The 24820-nt window shown below is 35.0% G+C and overlaps 1 protein-coding gene across 1 annotated transcript in view; it reads left to right on the forward strand.

Annotated features, from left to right (window-relative positions):
- The first annotated feature begins 4385 nt into the window (after positions 1-4385).
- Positions 4386-24820, forward strand: part of LOC136028268 (protein VAC14 homolog) — a 130441-nt gene continuing 110006 nt past the window's right edge. Inside the window, exons 1-3 of the mRNA XM_065706003.1 lie at positions 4386-4511; positions 10606-10756; positions 16261-16491. Of these exons, the coding sequence (XP_065562075.1) occupies positions 4408-4511; positions 10606-10756; positions 16261-16491 (486 nt within the window). The 5' untranslated portion in view covers positions 4386-4407. The remainder of the gene's footprint in view (positions 4512-10605; positions 10757-16260; positions 16492-24820) is intronic.

A 24820-nucleotide genomic window follows, 5' to 3' on the forward strand; every position in this document is an offset into this window, starting at 1 on the left:
TGCCCTCTGTTTGCTTTCGACTAACACTTTCGTGTAAGTTGCTTTCGATAACTTACAACACTTTCCCTCAGGCTCTGTTAGGATTTGTCAAACCGACACTTTTGTTGTATGATCTTTGGTCTAGTTTTAGCAAAATGGCTATTTCAAAATTTGATCGGATGCACCTTGGGAAATGACGGCGAGGGACTTATTGACCCTGTCCCTTTTGCTTCTGAAAAAAAGAGAACTCGAAATTTCAATTTCTAATCATTTGAGCCCTCTCCGAAGTTTGTACGATTATATCTTCCATAAAAACCATATATGCCACCAGGGTATAATTCACAACCCTTCCCATCTGGCTCTAGGAGGTTGTGTTGACCTCGGAATTTTTGTTATTTGACATCTGGAAAAGGTTATCGCAAAGTTTTGATTGCATGCATTTGGGGAAAAGGGATTCCCTCCGATCACTTTTGACTCCTAAAAAGGGAACTAGAACTTTCAATTTTTAATAAAATGAACACCCTCTGATCCACCCCTTGCATAAAACTTTAATTACGGCCGGGCCAGAACTTACAAAACTTTTCTCAGGGCTCTACGGCGTTCTGTTGACCCTGGAGATTTGTTATCTGATCTTCGAATTATTTTGAACAAAATGACATTCTTTGTGGTGCTATTTACATTCGGATCACTTCTGACTCTTAAAAAGAGCACTAGAAACTTCCGATTTCCAATCAATTGAGCCCCCTCTGAGGTTTCTATGACCACCTTTTCCCAAAAAAAATATATGCCCCCCAGACATAACTTACAGCACTTGCCCCCCCGGCTCGGGGGGGGGGGGCGGTCTATCGACACTGGAGTTTTTGTTACTTTCTTTTTGTATCTTTGAACTATTCTTAACAAAATTCCTATCTCAACATCTTTATCAGATACATTTGAGGAAAAAGGACATGGGCGGCTATATGCCTTCCAATCAGAACACTGGAGCTTTCGACTTCCAATCGAACAAGTCCCCTCCGAAGCTTATACGACTGTCCTCTTCATATTAAGTGCCTCTGGAACAAATATTATATAATAATAACAATAAAACATTGAAACCTTATGGTTTTTATTATTAGCATCGCTCTAGCGTTGCTGCTGATATACTTTCTTTCAAGCTCAAATTTTTATTTTCTTTTTAGTTCAGTTTTTGTCTAAATAGTAATGAAAAGAACTCTAGCAATAAGCGTGTAAGGTCTGTGCACATCCCTAATACAATAAAATCACCTAATATTATCTCTCTTTCTGTTCCTATTTTCATTTAAATACTGATGAAACGACTCTTGGCACTCAATTTTGACCAGCTTTTATTTACAAAAAGCACTGTGAGGATTGTCATATTTAGAACCAATAGTCTCAGTAAAGAATTCTAGGAAGTAAAAGAATCCTGTCAAAAGTTGGGTGGGACCCAAGGGCTGGGCTAGACGAAGAAATTAGAAAAAAAACTGAAAGGGTTTTTTGTGTTTTACAATTTTTTTGTGTTTTTTTGTGTTTTGCAATTATTTCAATTGCAGCTTTTAAAATTCTTCATATGTTTTTCTGTTTAGTCTTTCTGGGCTTTTCTCGTCTCCTTCGTAATCCTTTGGTCTCATACATGGCAATTAAAGATTGCAAAAGCTATTTTGCTCAACTGTAGATTTCTTTGGTTTAACTATATAAGTTTGAAGCCTATTTCTTTTTTTTCTGTTTTTACTCCCAAAAACGAGCAAGTTCACAATACTATAGAAGAAATTATAAGAAAACTTACAATAATATTTGAAGAAGTCTCTGAGATATATATTTTCGAAGCTGATTTAAAAAAGAAATCCCGCATATTTGTTTTAAATGTCTTATAAGGGCAGTTCGAAAGGACATAATAACTCTCAATAGCATCCTGCGACCGTAAAAAACCTTAATTTATGCTTTGATAATATGAATACAAATTTTTACTAAGGATTTCCCCTTCAATCCTCCATATCTTTTTATTCGCTCAATATGAGATTTAATTTTTTATTATATTTTTTTTATCTTTTCTTTAAATCTTTTCTTTAGTCTGATTTTATTTAAATACTAATGAAAACAAACCCGAGAAATACGTGTGAGTGGTCTGTGCACACCGTAGCTACAATTTATTTATTTATTTTTTTTATTTCCCTCAAAAAATGAGGAGTGCGCTACAATATAATATAAAGAAAAGACAAATGATAACACTTACAATCAAAACCTATCAGATATTGATCAAACACTTAAAAAGAGAAGAAAAAAAAGATACAAAAACACTTGCTAAATAAATTGCCTATAAATCATCAATAGCCAGAACTGTTACTAAAAAACGGAAATAAATTGTGGCCTAAAATGTTAATTTTCGCCTTATCTTCAAATGTTTTGTATTTTCTTTTTATACAGACTACAGGACCCTTCACTTTAAGCTTTAAAACAATCTCAGTGTTACTAAAAGAAAGGGGGAAACCAGGTAAAAATTTACAAAATTTAAAATAAGAAACTTTAATGGGCGAAAGTTCAGAAGGTCTGAAATTACGGAAGAGGAGGGACAGGAACAATACGTGAGGCAGAGCAACAGCGCTCTACATACGACCAAGGACGTCCCGACGGTAAAGACCCCGAAAACGAATTAAAAGACCAAATGCCTTGCGTAGTTTCATCTGAACATGCTGAACAAGGACTGGTTTAAAATCTCGTTTCGAAGCAGCATATGGTAATCCCAAATAAGTGACTATTGGCGACGACTGAAAAATAACACCATTGCCGCAATCGAGAGTCGCCCTGACATTATCCTCTAAACAATTTACAACAAAAAATTGACATTTTTCAAAACTGATTAGAAAGGCCAAAACCTTTTAAACAATTAATTAAAATATTAAATTAGAAACAAGACTAGACTTGGACCAGCTTAGAAGGATAATGTCATCAGCATATGCAATGTAAGACAGATTTCGAGATAATGAAACAAAAGAGCAGGAAAGAGAATTAAGGGCAGTAGCTAAACATGAATTGAATATATAAGGGGAAATAATTCCTCCTTGTCTAATTCCTCTACCCACTTGAATTAATTTGGACTGAGATGAAGACGAACTTGGGCAAATACGGATCTTTAATCCAGAATACCAAGAGCGAAGGACTCGAATGACAGCTAGGGGCAATCCAGCATGGATTAAAGCGAGCAGTGCAGATGCATGAGAAATGTTATCAATCGAATCACTTCTTATTTATTTTGTGTTTTCTTTCTAGGCTATTTTATCTTTCAAATTTTACTTCGCCATATATCGTGCTACTAAGACCCTAAATACAAATATGCCCCACTTTCACTATTTAAATAGAAACCTTTTTTTTAATTGCTCATAATAGGTCATCATACCAAAAATTCCAACAGAGAAGCGTATGTTTCACTCAAACTACCTTAGGATTTATCAAATTTCAAAAAATTCCCCTCCAATACAACTCCCACAATATAAAAGTCTGATAAACCTAAAACTAATTTCAGTTCTAATTCTAAAATTCAATATGTATATGTTTTTACAAACGGATATATTTTCTATTAAATCCAACTAAGCAAAAGAAAATGAAGACGCCTTTGATACCAATTTTCAAAATGACTCGCATGAGGACATTTTTACTGAATTAAAAAAACTTCTACTCTAGAAAATACGAATTTATGGTATGCAAAATATTCTTTTAACCAAATTCGGAAAGGATAAATCCATCTTATACACACAACTATCGAACAAAATTAGATCCTAATGAAGAAGCCGATTTCTAATATCCAAATAATCAAAGAAAAACTGTTTTGTATAATACCTTATGAAAAATCCAAGAAAAAGAGTCTCAGTGAAGAAAATAAGGATTTCACCGCGTGAACGATTAGTTATATAATAATTTATCATTATTTATCAATAATTTACCAATAAGTCTCCTATGACCTTTTTTTAGCTTTGTTGCCTTGAAGCAAAGATGTTTGTGCAAGTTTTATTATGTATATTTTTAAACCTTAAAAACGAACGAAATTTAATAAGAAAGCAAAGTTGTTCTGGTAGAAGAAAAGAGTGAAAATGAACTTAAAAAAATAAAAATAATATATATATATATATATATATATATCTTGTTCTTGTTTGATTGTATCGGGATGCTATCGCATGTTTCCATGCAATTACAGTCCCTGGGCAATTTAGATCTGACCAGTATGATTAACTATGATTAATCAAAGATCTGTTCAATGTGCCAATATGTAATCTAAGATCAGTAGCTGTAACTAACCTGTAAAAACTTGTATATAACCTGTAATTTTGTGAAATCCCATGTTTCTACTAGATTTAGGTCTAAATTTTCCGCATAATAGATGACAGAAATATAACCAAACTTGGACAGCTTTTGGCAAAACATTTGAAAACTAAAAACATGGAAAGGGAGAAAGACTATTCACCTTTAAGCTCTGCCTGCGTTAGGGCATTGAGCGACAAGCTTTACGACAAAAGAAAAGCGGCTGCAATGGAGATTGAAAAGTAATTAAGTGAATTTTTTGCAGAGTGGAGGCAAAAATTTGCCTACAATAAAAAAGATGTATGTTGATCTAGGCCTTGGCTGAAAAGTTTGGATAATTGATGGCTATTCCTTAAATATTTTTACTAACTCTCTAGTGAAATATCAAAAAAATAGGTAAATATTTAGAATAAAAATTTTCTCCTGAATCCAAATACAACATTCATTTGCATTGGAAAGGAACTTAAGGCCATCTCCCTTAATGTGCAAATATTTAGCCTACCCTGAGCTCTATATATCCAGTGATTCTGTGCAAGTCACTATTCCTTGTAAATCTCAAGATCACAACATATTTTAGCTACTATGAGTGAATAGGCTATATCACTTGGTGTGTTTTTTTTATATATATTCTTTGATAGACTAATTCAATAATTGTTCCTGGGAAAATTAGATTTTGAACCCTTAAAGAGTGAGTAACTCATAGTAGCATGAATAAAGGAAAAGTGTAAATACACTACCAGAAAAAACTACCATTTGCAGCTGATCCAGGAAACATGTTTTTAGACTTTGGTTACAATGGACTTTTTTATCAATTTTGGTTCCAATAAGGGCTCAAAAAAGAATTCACACCAGAAACAATTATTTAACTATAGAAAAGCATCAAGTGATGCTACTTCCTTCCTAATTAAATAATGTTGAAAACTACAAATATAGCCTACCCTCTTTTCTTCAAATTCATTTAACAGTTAGTAAAACTAATTGAAAAACTATTGCATATATAGAATTCAGGGTATATATTTGCACATGAGAAGGTATGTAAAGTGCATTTCTGATGCTTAAAAAATATTATGTTTGGGTTCAGGATGAAATAGTGATTCTAAGGGATGTCTATCTTGTGTATAATTCTTAACTATCTCATTAGCAAGTTAATTAGAAAATTCACTAGCTATTCCACTGATGTCTTTATCATTTGCCAAAGAATTTAAAAGAAAAACAAAACAGTTGAAAAAATAAGAGATATTCATTAAAAGTGTTAAACTATAATTTCCTGTCAGAGTAAATAATAAACTTCTTCAGAAACCATCAAAGAGGATAGTAAAGAGACAGAGCAAAAAGAAAGAAAAGTAAAAAAGGACTGTGGAGTTTATACCCAGGTCTGAATGAATAGCTATTAGGCCGCTAAAATTCAAAAGAATTATAAATGAAATACTTTTTGAAACTGTTTGCTGGGAAGGCCTTCTGAAGTATCCATCTTCACATATTTCTTTTCAAAATGCAATAACCTTTGATGAACTTTGACAAACTTTGGTAAAGTTCTAGTTGAGGGATTTCTTGCTTTGTCAGAAAGCTGCTGAGTTAGGTTTATACAACTCTCAGGAATGAATCTAGGGCTGAAAATATATCCTAAGTAGGTATTGTCAAGCTACTAATTATATCCCTTCTGTTAAAATTGTAGAATAGCAGCTCTTCAGCAGGAAACAAGCTAGAACAAACATTTTTATATTGCTAATTAATTTTTTTTGTTCAGATGCACTTGTGACATATACCTGCATCACCCTGATGGTTATATATAGCTTTAGTGTATATGGACCATCAAATGGAAAAACAAAATATAATATTTTTTATTATACTGCCAACACTCAAGAAGCAAAGTTAGGTTGATCCTAATGAAAAATACCAAAACATGATGAAAATATAATACTTTAAAAAAAAAGTTTGGGCTATTTATTTGTACAATAGGGAGGGGGACACCCTTCCCTACTCCAATGTTCAAATATATAGCCCAGATTATATAGGGTAAAGGTACCAATGATTTGACAGTTTTTGTAAAAAAAAAACACATTAATGAAAATAAATAGAACTTGAACTATTCTGGAAGACTTATTTTAAAGACTTTTGGCTTGAAAAGGGTTTCAGTAAGTAGGAAAAACATCTACAAATCTAACTGTTTGATTAGAAGTTTGAAGTTTTATCAAAAAAGGGTAAAAAACTCTGATTTTTGTATATTTGGAGTGTTTTTACCTACAAATTCAACAGAACAAAAAAAAGTTACCTGTTTTTAACATAAGTCAGAACCCAATTCAGTACATGTTGAAATGCTTGAGGAATACTTGTGGGTGGATCCTGGTGCATTTGAAATACACCTCCTCACTCCTCCTCAATCTTTCCCTAGCCTCCCTCTTAACACCCTCCCAAGGAGTTTCAATTTCTATTCATTCCTCCCTTGCAACCTTCTCCCCCTGCAATTGGGGATGGCCTGCTTTTCGTTTAACTGTAGATGGTTGGCTAAAAAGGGCCATTTGGAGAATGTGTCCAAGAAATCTCAACCCTTCTCTCATTACAGCCCTAAAAAAGGATAGAGCCAATTTTTTTTTTTTAGAGCTTATTGTTGAAATATGGTCAGTCAGAAAGATATCCAAACGAATTTTTAGAATTTGTATTCCTCAGGAAAAGATCTAACAAATTCTCCTCTGTCTTTTGGAATGTCCACGTTGCAGAACCATGCTTGAACTGTCATCATTGTAGCTTCTAATACTGACACAAAATGAGCTCCTGGCAATTATTTAGATATGTAATGTTCAAACTGTCATTACTGGGTTATTTCTTGAAAAAAAAAGTAGGGATCAGCAGCAATGCATCAAGATACATCTGATCTTCTCTAAAATGTAGCCACATTGGAATTTTTTAGATAAAATTAGTCAAAATGGCAGGTAATATCATATTGACAAAACTATGTTCCAAGTAATGAAAATTCCTGTCTGATGCAGGCTAGTGGAATACCAGACCAACTAAAAATATTCCTTCAGCCAAATTCAACTGTAGATATTGGCTTCTACTATGAGACTTTTTTTTTAGAATATCTTGTAGTAACCTTCTAAAAATTTCCAACAGACAGCAACAGGCCCTGTTGAAATATAGGTAACTCTGTTGAAATGTCACTAAACTTGTAAAACAGATGAGAAACAATTGGTGTCATAATTCAAGGGTTCTCTGACAAAAACATAGTTGTTGGATTTATGGGTAAAATATTTCACATGTTCATATTTTGTAAAGTTTGTAAAGTATTATGTTCATATTTTTAAGCATCCACCTCTTTGATCACAACACCCTAATTCATTTATTGCTGGATAAATATGAAGTAGACCCTCTCTTAGTAAATTTTATAAATGCTCTCTTTCAAATAGATCCTAAGCTGTAAAATACAAGATATTCTCTCTGAGCCCTTCCCTAATATGCAAGGAGTTCCTCAAGGAACATTGTTAGGATCACTCTTCTTTGTGGTATTCATCACTGAAATTCAAGCCTTGAACAAAGCTAAGAATTTATGTATAAAAGTAAATTCCAACAAAGTCAAATATAATGCAAATAAAAAAATTCTTGAAATCCACTTCCATTTTCTTAGACCCTATTGCACCCAAAATGCTAATGAAACATGTTAAACTCTTTGGTATCACAAACTTCTAATCATCTCAAGTGGGACATGCATATTTCAAGAATTCGGGATTTTTCAGACAAAGGATAGTCAAAACTAAATTTTTAAAGTTGATCAAAATGGTAGATTAACTTTGAAATGGCCAAATGTTGGAAACACTTTCAATGTGAACAACAAAGAAATATTTGCTGGACCATTAAAGCTGAGAGGAAATGGTCCATTTCAGATAGTGTTTATGGAGAGACCTGTATCCCAATATTATGTCACACATTATATTACAGAGACTTAGGTCACACAATTACACTCAATATGATCATCCAATTTTACCTAAATACTTGAGGCATTTTTTTCAGTTCTTTGCTTCCACTATCTGAACAGTGTTTTATACATTTACACAATAAAAAAAAAAGTTGAAGAGAAACAAAGAAATAAAGTAGAAAGAACAGGCATGTCAAATGCACCAGGATCCACCCAGATTTACTTTGTCATTAGGATGTCAGAAAGATATACAATGTTGTGTATACATACTACTACCATCAAATTTTTTGATGTTATTTGTCAATCAATGTAAACTAATCTTTTATACCCCCTATCAACTGTTTGCAAATTAATTAGAAATTAATAGTTTTGAACAATAAGATTCATAAGATAGTGGTTAAGTTTTTGGTGAAATGACTTGCATTCTACATGTTTAGCCCAGGACCCAAAACTATAAAAAACCGAGTTGCATTTTGAGCAGAAATTCTTGTGTTTCCATCATTCCCTGGATATTATTGCTTTTGAGCTAGTCATTTTGAAATTTGCATGTTATTTTCTTGAATTTTTACTGTTATTTGCTGCTGTCTACCAATCCATTTGTGAATTTCTGTGTAGTTTTTATTTAAGAAGGAGGTAAGTGTGCAGCTAAGAGGGTTGACTCCCCCCTTGAAGTTCTAGGGCGTTGGCACATAGAGCTGCCGTCCTGGAAATTTTGGCGTTTAATTTAGCTTATGTGTGTGCATTTGTCAGCACATTCTTTATCCCCCCCCAACACAAAACTCTAGCTTTGTCCCTAGTAAGAGGGGTTCATATTCAGGAAAATTGTATTAGCCTGAATTTTTATTTGTATGATTTTTAGTTTATTTTTAATGCTAGGTTTGTTCAGAAATAATGCTACTCTCTTCTTCTGTGTTTATTAAGATAATCAAAAGATCTGCTTGATATTCTATTGAACTCTTTCCACTTTCATGTTTTTGGGATTACAGCAAAACTAACCAAGAGCATACTTGGAAGGCTTATCCAAGACACAGATAATGTTATAAGTATGTCAACCGTTTTGAAACTGGTCAAGAGTCTAAAGGGGACCATGCTTGTCAGAATATGTCAATAGGCATCTTCTAGATGGGCCAATTCAACAATTTGGAAAAGTTATATTGGGGTTGAACTGTTTTTAATATAGCCAAAGAGACTATAATATCTAGGAATTATTTGTTGAAATGCATTTAATTAAACATAAGTTTGCTCTGGAACTCATGTAACAAGAGCAGAAAAACAAACACGTTTGTCATATAAAATTTGGAACAATCTGAGAAAGTCTGTAAAAAAAAATTGCTGGATACCCTAAAAACCATGATCAAATTTCATGTTACACGTGCTTTTGAACCAGAAGAGGCTCTGAAAAAGACATGTAAAACAGAAATAAGGTTGCGTTTAGCAAAATCAATTACTTAAGACCTTTTTAGAAAAATGTTTATTCTAAGATTGGCTGCTGAGAAGGAAACATGCTAAGAAAACAATTCTCACTTCATAATAGCAGATTAACTGTATTCACCACATTCTCATTGTGATTCCACTATATTTTACCCCATTCCCCATAATGTACATATGTATAGCCCAAATTATATATTTCCCATGGATTTTACCATGTGTTATTGTTTCTTCAGTCCATCTACCTGTAAATTTAATCAACGACAAAATCAAGACACAGAGAACACATGGCTAATATAATTTGAGGTATATATTTGCACTCTAGGGGAAAGTGGTTGGAGGTCACAAAAAGTGAAGTTGTAATCAGAATATGTTAAATTAAATTGTTCTGCATATTATGAAGTAAGAAATGTTATTTCAACATGTTCAACAAAGAAATTACTATCAAAGTAGTAAATGAAAGATTACTGGGCTGTACTTACTGCTATTTCAATGGCAAGTATTTCATGGCAAGTCTTGCATGCTGCAAAGCTTTAATAACAGATGCATAAAAATTTCCCAGTTCTGTGTATTTACCAACCAATTCTAGGCTTTTACCATTTTTTTAGAAGTAGTCAGTCCCATACCTGGGACTTTTTGGACCTGGGTTATGCTTTTTGTTCTGTCATTTTTTCCTAATTATCTCTATCCTCATTTTAATTGATTTTTTCGTATTTGATAAAAATTAAAAGTTCTAATAAATGCACGTGGTTAATTTTAAACAAGAATGCAAAAAATTGTTTTGATCAGTTTGACTTCTAAATGCCCTTTTGAATGTGTATGCAACCTCATTTTTAAAGATTCGCATTTTTAATCACCAATCCTCTTATTGCTTAACATAACATATTCCAATGATGCTTACCCCTATGGTCAGTGTTGGTAATATTGTTCTGTGGTTTGTGTCTGGATGTCAAATTTACTTTTGTTTATTTAACATTTCAGAATTTTTTTTTTCTTAGGATGGCACGGGACTTGGCCCAAGCTAGTAATACTGGATTAACCAAAAAATTAATCAAAGTTTTAAGTGAGGAGTTTGTCATTTCTCAAAACCCAAACAACAAGAAAGGTGGGCTCATTGGATTAGCTGCTACTGCTATTGGCTTAGGAAAGGTGAGTAGACTTTTCTCAGGTGCTAATCAAACTTTCTAATAATGCATATTTTAATGCCACATTGGCTGAACAGAAGTTGAACAGCTACTTCAATTTGTTTTGTAACGGCTAGTAGATTTTTCTCGGTTTTAATCTGACTTTCTCATATTGCATATTATAAGGCCAAATTGGTTGAGCTATAATTGAAGACAGGTTGAGCTGCTACTGCAGTTGCCACTAGTAAACTTTTCTCTGATGCTAATCCGATTTTCTTGTAGTGAATATTATAAAGCCAAATTGGTTGAACGGAAGTTGAACAGAGGTTTAATTGCTACTGTGATTGGTCTAGGAAATGTTAGTAGAATCTTCTCAGAGGTGCAAATCTGATTTTCTCATACTGCATGTTTTTAGGCCAAATTGGTTGAATACAGATTGAATTGCTTCTGCAATTGATTTAGGAAAGGCTAATAGACTCTCATCGGGTGCTAATCCGACTTTTTCACACTGCATAATATAAGGTCAAATTGGTTATACAGAAGTTGAACACAGGTTGAATTACTGCTGTCTTTGGTTCAAGAAAGGCTGTTAGACTTTTTTTTAGGTGCTAATCCGACCTTCTCATACTGTAGGCCTATATCCTAAGACCGAAATAGTCGAAAACGGGTTTGAATTACTACTGCGTTTGGTTCAGGAAAGGCTAATAGACTTTTTTCAGGCGTCAATCGAACTTTCTCATACTTCATATCATAAGGCCGAATTGGTTAAATACAAGTTTAACATAGGTTGAATTACTACTGCATTTGGTTCAGGAAAGGCTAATAGACTTTTCTCAGGTGCTAATCTGACTTTCTAGTACTGTATATCGTAAGCCCGAATTTTTTGAAAATAAGTTGAACACAAGTTTAATTACTTATTTGGTTCAGGAAAGGCTAATAAACTTTTCCATGCCTTAATCCGACTTTCTCATACTGCATATCATAAGGATGAACTGGGTGAACAGAAGTTGAACACAGGTTCAATTACTAGGCTACTGTATTTGGTTCAGAAAAGACTAACAGACTTTTCTCTGGTGGTAATTTCATTTTTTTAATGTTGCATATCATAAGGCCAAATTGGTTTAACAAAAGTTGAATATGGGTTGAATTACTACTGCCTGTGGTTCAGGAAAGGCTAGTAGACTTTTCTGTGGGGGTAATCTGACTTTTTCATTCTGCATATCATAATGCCAAATTGGTTGAACGAAAGTTGAGCATAGATTGAATTACTAATGTATTTGGTCCAGGAAGGGATAATAGACTCTCCTCCTGTGGTAATCCGACTTTCTCATACTGCATGTCATTGGCTAAACAAATGTTGAACATGGGCTAATTTACCATTGTAGTTGGGGTAGGAAAGGCTAGTAGACTTTTCTGACGGTAATCCGGCTTTCTCGTACCGCATGTCATAAGGCCGAATTGGTTGCACAGAAGTTGAACAAAGGTTGCATTACTACCTCATTTGGTTCAAAAAAGGCTAGTAGACTCTCCTCTGGTGGTAATTTGACTTTTTTCATACTGAGTATCATAAGGCTAAATTGGTTGAACAGAAGTTTAACATGGGTTGGATTACTACTGTATTTGGTTCAGGAAAGGCTAGTAGACTTTTCTCTGGTGATTATCCGACTTTTTATACTGAATATGCTAAGGCCAAATTGGATGAACAGCAGTTGAATACGGGTTGAATTACTGCTGCATTTGGTTCAGGAAAGGCTAGTAGACTCTCATCCGATGGTAATCTGACTTTCTCATACTACATGTCATTGGTTGAACAAAAGTTGAGCAGCGGTTAATTTACTACTGTATTTGGTTCAGGAAAGGCTAGTAGACTTTTCTCTGGTGGTAATCTGACTTTCTTATACCGCATGACATAAGGCCAAATTGGTTGAACAGAATTTGAACATAGGCTGAATTATTACTGCATTTGGTGCAGGAAAGGCTAGTAGACTCTTCTCTGGTTGTAATCGGACTCTCTAATACTGCTTGTCATAAGGCCGAACTGGTTGAACAGAAGTTGAACACGGGTTGAATTACTACTGCATTTTATGCAGGAAAGGCTAGTAGACTCTTCTACGGTGGTAATCCGACTTTCTCATACTGCACATCATAAGGACGATATCATTGAACAGATGTTGAACACGGGTTGAATTACTACTGAATTTGTTTCAAGAAAGGCTAGTAAACTCTTCTCTGGTGGTAATCCGACTTTCTCGTACTGCATGTCTTAGGGCCAAATTGGTTGAACAGAAGTTGAACGCGGGCTGAATTACTACTGCATTTGGTGCAAGAAAGGCTAGTAGACTCTTCTCCGATGGTAATCCGACTTTCTCATACTGCTTGTCAAAAGGCCGAACTGATTGAACTGAAGTTGAACGCGGGTTGAATTACTGCTGCATTTGGTTCAGGAAAGTATAGTTGACTCTTCTCTGGTGGTGATTCAATTTTCTCATACTGCGTATCATAAGGCCGAACTGGTTTAACAGAAGTTGAATACGGGTTGAATTACTACTGCATTTGATTCGGAAAAGGCTAGTAGACTGTTTTTCGGTGATAATCCAACTTTCTTATACTGCATGTCATAAGGACGAATTGGTTGAACAGAAGTTGAACACAGGTTGAATTACTACTGCATTTTGGTTCAGGTAGTGCTAATAGACTTTTCTCAGTCGTTAATTCGACTTTCTTATACAGCTTATCATAAGGCGAAATTGGTTGAATAGAAGTTGAACAGGGGTTGAATTACTACTGCATTTGGTTCAGGAAAGGCTAATAAACTCTTCTCCAGTGGTAATCCAACTTTCTCTTACTGCATGTCGTAAGGCCAAATTGGTTGAACAGAAGTTGAACACGTGTTGAATTACTACTGCATTTGGTTCAAGAAAGGCTAGTAGACTTCTCTCAAGTCCTAATACGACTTTCTCATACTGCACTAGGAAAGGTTAGTAGACTCTTTTAGGGGTGCTAATCCGGCTTTCGCATACTCAGTACTATTAGGCCAAATTGGTTTAATGTAAGTGAAAAAGCATAATTACAGCTAGGATTAATAACAGTCGGTGATAAAAAAGAGGAAAAATTATGAATATACTGACCTTGGCCTGAAAGGTTTCCAAAGATTCACATTAACCAAACAGAGAAAAAAGAATATTACAGTGCTGTGAGAATAGAAACCTAAAACACTCGACACATATTCTCCAGTGGCATTTAACTTGGTGTCATTCTCGAATTCAATCATTTCTTCATGTATATTATATAACCATTTGCAGCTTCAGTGTGACTTGGACACATATTCTCCTGTGGCATTTAACTTGGTGTCATTCTCGAATTCAATCATTTCTTCATGTATATTATATAACCATTTGCAGCTTCAGTGTGACTTGGACACATATTCTCCTGTGGCATTTAACTTGGTGTCATTCTCGAATGCAATCATTTCTTCATGTATATTATATAACCATTTGCAGCTTCAGTGTGACTTGGACACATATTCTCCTGTGGCATTTAACTTGGTGTCATTCTCGAATGCAATCATTTCTTCATGTATATTATATAACCATTTGCAGCTTCAGTGTGACTTGGACACATATTCTCCTGTGGCATTTAACTTGGTGTCATTCTCGAATGCAATCATTTCTTCATGTATATTAGACGATGTCTTTAGTGGGACTTGAGAAGGGTTCTACTTAGACAACATGCAACAAATAATAGGCACTTTGGCACTAAAACGCTGATAGAAGTAATCTACTTAGACAGGGAATAGCGGAATGTGAAGGATTAGAGCACTCCAAAAATAACTTGAATTTTGCTATCTGCGGAATATGCAGCAATAGATTGGTCAGTAAGGTGGGAAGTATTCCGTGCCAGCTCATCCCCAAGAACTCTTAAATAATTGCCTTATAATCGAAGGACCGAGTTAAAGTACTTATTCAATATCCAGAATCCAGTAGCTATTTTAAACTTTTAAAAATCCCACATTTTTGTTGATATGACCTTAAAACAACAATAGTATGACAACCTGATATGTCGAATCAGATGGTGTAACTATCATTTAATTGCTTGACTTTTTGGGTTATAGCCCTCTTTTTCAAAATTCAGCCAATTTTTATCAGTCTCGTAGCTTTTGATGGGTTAATGCAAAATTTATTAAAATTAATCGAATTAATTTTTTTTTCTCTCTCTCTCTCTCTCTGTCTCTCTCTCTCTGTCTCTCTCTCTCTCTCTCTCTCTCTCTCTCTCTCTCTCTCTCTCTCTCTCTCTCTCTCTCTCTCTCTCTCTCTCTCTCTCTCTCTCTCTCTCTCTCTCTCTCTCTCTCTCTCGTATTTTCATCGAGCTTTGGGCAAAACAGAGTATAAAACATTTTGAAAGTGCACATTCAAATATAATATCGCAAGTTTATTTTTTCAATTTGTTTTTGTTTTTTTCATTTGCGATATTTCTGAAATACAAAATGAAAATGATATACATATGTCGTGAATTTTGGTTCTTAGAAAAACGACATTGGTAACGACGTTTATTTTTACTGTTTTATTTTTCGTTTTTCTTTTTTTTGCGGGGGGGCTCATTGCTCATTCCCATGAATATGTTTATGCAAATGGTTATACTATGCCTATGTTATACATGTTATCATATAAAGTTCTATCAAATAAATTCTATTAGTCCAACTTGAGATCGGTTGGGCTTGCGACCCTCCACCCGAACCTAAGCGCAATGAATAGTGATGTTTTTGCCTCGGATGATAGATCTTCTTTTTACCCTTCAAGTAAAATTATTTCATGCCATTGCTTCGCAGCAACAGTATCTGAACATTGAAATTCTATATTGATATGCGCAACAAAAATCTGATTTTTGTGGTGACTCGGTACATATGTAAGATAGTTCAGTTTAAAGTTACCCATTAAAGATTGTTAGCACAAGATAGAATTTTCAAGTTTAGTAAAGGGGAAAACAACCGCAAAAGATTAAATTTTTATGAAAATTACACCAAAATTTGAGCACCCGAGACCCCCCCCTAACTGCAAAAACAGGAAGTTTCATTTTTTAAGGGGGGTGTTTTTTTTGTTTGTTTCACAATCTCTTCTCTTTCCGAAGGAGCATTAGTATCGAACGAGTAGTATTTTGGCTCATTTTGAACAGAAATTGCCAGTATAATAAGCCTTTTAAATGACCGAGAGAGATCAGGAGGTGTATTAGGCACCCTCCAAGACCGGAAATTCTAATTAGAAGGCTCGAAACATTAATCTTTTAAACAAAAAGCAAGATATTTTGGCCCCTAGCCTTCTCTCAAATACCTCTTTCCAGCTTTTTTATTGAAAAAGACCCTAGATGTCAAAGAGTATATGCCCCCCTCCTCTAATATTTGTGAATTGACCCAACTGCTCTGAATCTTACAGATGTCACGGGCCTTTTGACTTGAAATTGTAGGTTTTAGTACCCTTATTATGAATTAGAAATGATTGGAGGCTCACTTTAGGCCTAAGTTCCTTTAATTTTTAGGACACATCTTATTACGTGAACGATCTTGTGAACCCTGTTATTTCCTGTTTTGTTGATCCTGACTCCAGAGTTCGTTATTACTCATGTGAAGCACTATATAACATCGTCAAAGTGGCAAGAGAATCTATTCTTCCACATTTCAATGATGTCTTTGATGCACTTTGTAAGCTGGTAGCTGATACTGATACGACCGTAAAAAGTGGAGCAGAAGCTCTGGATAGACTGATCCAGGTTAGTGTATTCAGCGTTAATATTAATATACAAAATTGTTTAATAATTTTACTACCCACATCATCAAAATTACGTCTGTATGATAGGAAGAAGATGATATAACCTGGTTGGTGATAAAACGGCTCAAGATGAACAGTCAAATCTTGCAGTAATCTTTTTCCACTGTGAAATTTTGATGGGAAGTAACTCAAAATTTGCAGTAAATAAAGGTTAGGTCAATCTTGGGAGGGGAGGCTTATAGTAAATTGAATGATTTGGTTTTTTCATCCCACTACATTTTGAATTAAAATCGAATAGTTGTGGGCATTAAGTCATGGCTAATTGTAGAAAAGGCCAAGACAGATAGTCAAATTGAGTGAGAGACAAATCTGGCATTAACCTCCCTTATTAGAATTGTATAAAAAAGATATTAGTTCATTTGTTAATAGATATTTCTTATCTATTATCCGTCCATGCATAATTCCTAGGGCAGTAGAACTAAGGTAGATAGTCATAGATCTAAGATAGTCATAGAACCTATAGTGTTCGAAGTTTTTGGTTAAATGGCACGGGTGAACGGCGGGAGTAAGTCTGCCTCTCTTATTGCACCAATATTTGTTTGTTATCTTTTAGCAAGTCACGCCTATTTAGAGTCTCAGACAGGTGGATCAAGGTTGACCACCACATTTTGATCATTACCCTTGCCTTCTGATCATATTGTTGCCACATAATTTCCCCTATCAATGCGACGTAGATGATGAAAGTGATGCTATGGAATACGAAGGAACAAATAATAATAAAAAAAAAAACATGTGAAATCGTCATCGCACAGCACAAGTGAACTAACAACCGTGTTGAAGCGCCAAAAAGGGTAAGGCAATCCAATTTATTTGTTACATTAGGGTTTTTCTTCGGAAAAGGAAGATAAAATGAGTAAATTAGTTGTAATATATGGCCCTTGTATATTATAAACCTTTACTTTTTAAAATAGGATAAATATAAAGGTAACAAAGAAGCAGTTGGTCAGAACAGGTCGAGACAAAAGCCCCCAAAGATAGACGACTTTAAACAGATGAATTTAAGGCTATCTCAGATACGTACTTTAAATTTTAATAAAATATCTGAAAAAGGGAGATAAATTGAATTTAAAAGACTATTTCCAAAAATCGTTTCTGAGAGAAAAAAAAAGAATTGCCACCTAGCAGTGCCAACCAAATTACATTGCAAATTGTACCAAAAAATCGAACTGGAAACATTTGTTGCATCCATTTTTGTTAGTTTTTTTTTTTACTTTTGAGTTTATGTTGGGTCAACGATGAAGGAACCCCTTTTGCCAAAAGAGCATAGTAGGTGTATTTTTGTCCATTAAAAAAAACAAACTAACCTGTGGTCCGCAGATAACAAAGCACTAAGCATTTGGTAATCAATAAAGGAGGTTTAAAAAAACGAGTCTGTCCATTTCTAGAAAAATTTGATGTTGAATTCAAACTAACTTTGAGGTTTAATTGAAATCCAAATGTTAATTAAATTAAATTAAGCTTATTTTGGATTCTCTTGCTTTTTATCCGAGCATCAAATTTTACTTTTGAACAGGCGCTGCCTGGATACAGACGTCCCGTTTACAGGCAAGGATATCTAAATAGACCTAAACTTGAGCGTCATTTTACAAAAATGTATATTTAGTCGATTGGGGTTTCTTATGCCTGGGTCAGATTCCAGTCAAGTTGTGAATTGATTTAGGTCTAAGATAATATTTCTTACAAAAAAATATTTTTTACAAATCAAAACTTGTGAAAAAGTGAAGTTTTTGCTTGTGTCCGGCATGAGATAGTAGTCAGTTTAATCAACTCTGATGCAATAATAACTGAAAAAAGAGCTCATATGGCACTTGTGACGAGAAATCGGATCCGGTCCGGTTATACAATCACGTATCTAGAACTTGTGCTTATTCTCGAACTCGCCAAAGCACTAGAAATCCCCCCAACTCCTTCGAAGAGATCGGACCTAGTCCAGTTATGTCAATCATGTATCTAGAACTTGTGCTTATTTTTCCCATGAAGTTTCATCCTGATCTCTCCACTCTAAGCGTTTTCCAAGATTTCCGGTTTCCAAGATTTCTGTTTCCCCCCTCCACCCAAATGTCCCCAGATCTGATCCGAATTAAAAGTGGAGCATCTGAGACATGACATCTTTCTATACATCAAGTCTCATTAAGACCTGATCAACTATTCATGAAATAAACATGCCTATTTTCACGATTTCCCTTCCCTCCAGCCCCCCCCTAGATGGTTGAATCGGAAAAAGACTGTTATCAAGTTAATTTGTGCAGATCCCTGACACACCAATCAATTTTCATCGTCCTAGCACATCCAGAAGCACCTAACTCGCCAAAGTATTGGAAATCCCCCTACCCCAGCTCCAGTACAGAGAGTGGATCTAGTCTGGTTATTTCAATGACGCATCTAGTACTTGTGCTTATTCTTCCCACCTGGTTTGACCCATATCTCTCCACTCTAAGCGTTTTCCAAGATTTTCGGTTTCTTCCTCCAACTCCCCCCAATGTCACCAGATCCACTCGGGATTTAAAATAAGATATCTGAGACGCGAAATACCAAGTGCCATAAAAACAAAAGAAAATGATAAAAGAAAAAAAAAGCCAAACAAAATACCAGACTCCCTGAATAATACATTTCCCATAATATACTATACCACAACCCCTCTACAACCCTACCTCTCTTCCTCCCGACCACCCTACCTCCCTACTACTCTTCATACCTACTACCGTCAATCGTAACACACTAACCAAAGAACATTGAATATTGCCATCTTTCGCTTCCCACCAATAAAAATGAAATTAACCTTTATTTAAAAAAAACAATCTTTACTCTTCTTTTAAAAACTAAAAAAATATTCAGTTGTCCTGATGCTCTTTGCTAATGAATTTTGCACAGAAGCTCAAAGAAGGCTTTTACGGCCAATTGACGGTTTTTTTTGCTCACATTATCATATCTTATAATTATGAGCATCACTGTTGGCGCTGTAAAAATTCTGAAAAATATACGATTTCAAAGTGTACAAAAGGATTTGTACACTGGAAAACCGAAACCGCAGCTAGATAATCACTTTGTTCACCAACGTTAAGTAAGCCTAAAATAAGTATACCTTTAAGGTATACTTTTAAGGTATACTTTAAGTATACCTAAAATAAGCAAATGCATCCCTGACTTCTTCAACGTACCTACTATCCTTGCTGCTTTGTTTGGCAGGATATGTACTCTTTTGAAATTACCTTTAAATTTGTTGCTCCAGATGAGACAGCGAGAAGAAATATATGGGAGAATAATTCAATGATATATTATTGGTAGGATCTTTTATTGCAAAAATGCTCCTGTTTTCGTATCATGCCAACTCAACTCCTCTTGTAATTTTGGAAGAAAGCCTCGCTCTTTAACGCCTCGCTCTTTACGCTAAAGTTTGACTCTTTCTCTTAACTCTATTTTTAAAACATTAAGAAACTTTAGCGTAAAGAGCGGGGCGTTGAGGAGGAAAAGCCTCTTTCATATACGGAGTAATTTTTTTTTGGTTTTTTTAATTTAATTTCTGGACGTTTTGGAATTAATGCATGTTTCGATCTTGGCTCTCCGCACATAAATAATTAAAACGAAATTTGCATATTAATCAATTGCAATTAATCGAAAGATTTTGAGAAAAAAGGAGCGTGGGAGGAGGCCTAGTTGCCCTCCATGTTTTTGATTACTTAAAAAAGCAACTAGAACTTTTAATTTTTTACAAGTTGCCCTCCAGGTTTTGATTCCTTAAAAAAGCAACTAGAACTTTTAATTTTTTACAAACCTTTTCATTGGTAAAAAATATACGTAACTTACGTAACGAACTTCTATATTCGTATGGTTTGTTGCGTATATGAGGGGGTTCAACCCTCGTCGATACCTCACTCTTTACACTAAAGCTTAGATTGTGTCCCAATTCCTTAAGAATGACCTCTGAATCACAAAGGTCGTAGAATAAATAGTTGAAATTACTAAAAATACTTTAGTGTAAAGAGTGAGGTATAACGAGGAGGTAAACCCCTCATATGCGTAATAATTTTTGTTCGTTTTAAGTTTTAATGCTGCTCCTTAATTTCAGTAGAAAAAACTTTTCATATTTATTTTTGCAATATTTTTTTAAATTATGCTAGAAAATCCTGCGCCCCCTTAATTGAAATTCTCTTCCCCCACGAGAAGTTTCTCCATGGAAATATCCTCCCGCGTAAACCGACCCCTCATATCTCTCCCTAAAAACGTCTGTACACTTCCCCTGAAAACGTCTGTACACTTCCCAGTAACCATTACTATATGTAAAGACAGGCCAAAGTTTGTTACTTGTAGCCCCTCCCACGGGGACTTCGGGGGAGTAAGTCGTCCCTAAAGACATAGTTATTAGGTTTTCCGACTATGGTGAATAAAATGGCTATCTCAGAATTTTGATCCGGTGACTTTTTGGAAAACATGAGCGTGGGAGGGGGCCTAGGTGCCCTCCAATTTTTTGGTCACTTAAAAAGGGCACTAGAACTTTTAATTTTCGTTAGAATGAGCCCTCTCGTGATATTCTAGGACCACTCAGTCGATACGATCACCCTTGGGGGAAAAACAACAAACAAACAAAAAACAAATAAACACGCATCCGTGATCTGTCTTCTGGCAAAAAATGCGAAATTCCACATTTTTGTAGATCGGACCTTGAAACTTCTACAATAAGGTTATCTGATACGCTGAATGTGATGGTGTGATTTTTGTTAAGATTGTATGACCTTTAGGCGGTGTTTCCCCCTATTTTCTATAATGAGGTGAATTTTTTTTCAGGCTCGTAACTTTTGATGGGTATAACTGATTTTGATGAAACTTATATATTTAAAATCATCGTTAAAATGCGATTCTTTTGATGTAATTGCTGGTATCAAAATTCCATTTTTTAGAGTCCCGGTTACTATTGAGCCGGGTCGCTCCTTACTACAGTTCGTTACCACGAACGGTTGACTATTGGTACCATAATTCCATTTTTTAGAGTTTCGGTTACTATGGAGCCGGGTCGCTCCTTACTACAATTCGTTACCACGAACTGTTTGATAAAAGTCTATTTATCATAAATGAATAGCATGAAAGTTAATCCTATTTGTGGGCCCTAAACTAAATACTCTTTTCAATCAGTTCATGGTAACGAATTGTAAGTAAGGAACGACCCGGCTCAATAATAGCCAAACCTGTAAAATTGGAATTTTGACACCAATAGATGTTTCAAAACAATTGGCTTACAATGCTGATTCTGAGCATATAAGTTTCATTAAGTTATTAAAAGCTACGAGCCTGAGAAAGTTTTTCTGATTTTCAAAAAAGAGGGAAAGACTCCCTAGGAGTCATAAAATTTTAGTAAAGATCACACCATGAGATTCAGCGTATCAAAGAACCCTACTGTAAAGGTTTCAAGCTGTTATCCGCAAAAATGTAAAATTTTATAATTTTTGCCTGATCACGGATGCGTGTTTATTTGTTGTTTCTTTCCCTTTTCCAGGGATGATCTTATCAAACCAGTGGGTCTAAAACTTTGGGAGATGGCTCTTTCTAATGGGAATCAAAAGTTTTAGTGCTCTTTTTAAGTAGCCACAAAATATGAGGGCAACTAGGCCCCTCCCACGCCAATATTTTTTTCCAAGATCTTCCGATCGAAATTTTGAGATAGCTATTTTGTTCAGCATAGTTTAAAGGCCCAATTACTATATCTTTGGAAATAACATGACCCCCCACAGCCCCTGGGGAAAGATCCTTAAGTTATAAAATTTTTTCATTGTTTACGTATAGTATTTGTTATTGGGAAGTATTCATACATTTTTCAGGTGGGGAGAGAAGGAAAAATTTTTTGCCGCAGGGATTTTGCACGAGAAGAATTTTCCATAGAGATGGAAGTTTCCAGGGAGAATGTTACACTGGGGGAATTCGCCAGAATTGCTATACAAAATTTCTTTAGGCTCTGTCTTGCTTTCTCTTTACCGATTCAATTTTACGCCTGGAGATGTTAAGGACAATAGTCCGGGGATAAATTTTCGCCAGGATTAAATTGTCCAAAGGATATTTCCGTGGGAAGAGATTTTTCCGTTTAGGTGGAGCCGGATATCCTGGTGTTATTTAAAAAGAACAGAAATTAAATAAAAAACAAGTTTTTCAATTGAAAGTAAGGACCGACATTAAAACTAAAACGAGCTGGAATTATTGTGCTTTTGAGGGGGGTTGTCCCCTCTTCAATACCTTGCTTTTTACGTTAGAGTTTAAGTTTTGTCCTAATTCTGTAAAAACAACTCCTGAAACACGAGGGTCTTTTAATTAGAACAATAAGTAGCTTTTTTAAGGTGCCGAAATACTGTATCGTGAAGAGCGTTGAGGAGGGGGAACCTGCCTCTTATGCATAATCATTTCTGTTCGTCTCAAGTTTTAATATTGCTCCTTACTTTTATTTGAAAATTTTACTTTTTGATTTATCAACAAAATTTCAATTCATTCACATTAAGAAAATTTCTACCTATTGGTATTCTTAATAGCTTCTTATTTTACCCCCTCCCCCCCGTCAATGCCTATGTGTGCAATTAACTCATAAACACATAGGATGACATACAATTTATTTTTCAATGTGTAGGGGAAGGGTAAATGTGTCGTTTTTCAATGATTTTCAATGAAAATTCAAAAGCCTCATGATCTATAAGATAGATCTATTATATTAGTATGATCAATTATGATCGACTGATGTTGTGTCGGATGCATTTTTATCCCCAGTGTGTCCACGCTAGAGTAGCAACGACCTAAAAACGCTCGGTAAACGCCGAGTGTGGCTTGGGCCTTCCACTAACCTTCCACTAAGCTAGACATCACATCTAGAGAGCATCACGTCGAACAACTCAGGTTTGCTTCTGAACTAGGAAACAATTAATGATTGGTTAATAAAGATAGAATTTGATGCAGGCGCTTGATTTGGACTTGTACGACTATGTCTTGAAGGCTTATAAGCCCGTCAGAGTTCAAAGAAGATCCACCTTTATGTTTGTTGACTTTCAGCGAACCTGCAAGACCCTTTGTTGCTTTCTCTTTCTTCTCCTGGTTTTTGCTTTTGTTCTCCTGTTTTATTGTTTTCTGTTTATTTTGACCCATTTTCACTTACCGCACCTAAATTGCTTGTTTTTTCGTGGGGAACAAAGTCAATCCCGATTAATGCTAAACAGAAATACAAGATCATAGAAGGGTAAGTGACTTGGTGAGTGAGAAGGGTAATTGGTTTGATCATAAAAGGGAAATATACTAAGCATTAATCTGGATAAGGGACGTCTTCAGGTCAGATATACGACCATTAGCATTTTCCTATAATGAAGATTCGTCTCCAGTTCCTTTGGTGCGGTATTAAAAATTTGCGTGTTAAAGCTCTAATGACACCAGTGGAACGATTGTATTAAAGCAAAGGCAAAAGATACACGTGCCTAATTGATCAGTTATTTTAAAGGGGGATAAAGGGGAAAGTGTGTGCGCATTTGTGAAGCTTTAATTAAGAAGAGTGAGAGAAGAAAACTAAAGGAAAAGAAAATAATCATATAATAATTAATCAATTAATATTGTATTTTACTTTATCAAGAAATAAAAGTAATACAGACATTATATTATAAATATTATGTAATATTATATTGCTTCATATTTCCAGTTTTGGGATTCCCGTGGGCAAGAAATTTGTTTTCAAGAAATTTGTTCGTGAGCAAGAAAAGTACGATTATTTCTTTTAAAAGACTAGTTCAAGAGAAATTTTACCTGACTATCCACTTCAAAGTGTAAATATTAGTTTGGGATGTATTACCACGAAAACATTGGACTGCCATCTCAAAATGAATGTTAACAGGGTTTTGAAGGGTAGGAAAATGGCTTTACTCACTGTACACACGGTCAGAAGAAAAGACAAAGGATTTGAGATACTTGCATATTCTGAAACATCATAATCGAGATTCCGTATTCGAAACTCCAACTCCGCATTCGACGCATAGGCCTGTCGAAACCTGAAACTGAATTTAAACTCCTTTGTCAGGGTTCTTTATCCCGGGCGTTGTTTGAAAACCGAGAATAGTTGTTCAAAGACCTATCCGAAATTGAGAATTAACAGAGTACTAGTAGGAAAAAGTCGTTTTAATAACTGTGAATAAGCTCAGAAGGAAATTCAAAGGGTTGAGTTACTTGCATTTTCCGAAGTTCCAGAATCCATATTTGAAACTTCTACTCGATGTTCGACAAATAGATCTACTCGAAACTGAACTCGAATTCCTTAATCG

Source organism: Artemia franciscana, chromosome 6, assembly GCF_032884065.1.
Source record: "Artemia franciscana chromosome 6, ASM3288406v1, whole genome shotgun sequence".
In the NCBI taxonomy this organism is placed as follows: Eukaryota; Metazoa; Arthropoda; class Branchiopoda; order Anostraca; family Artemiidae; genus Artemia; species Artemia franciscana.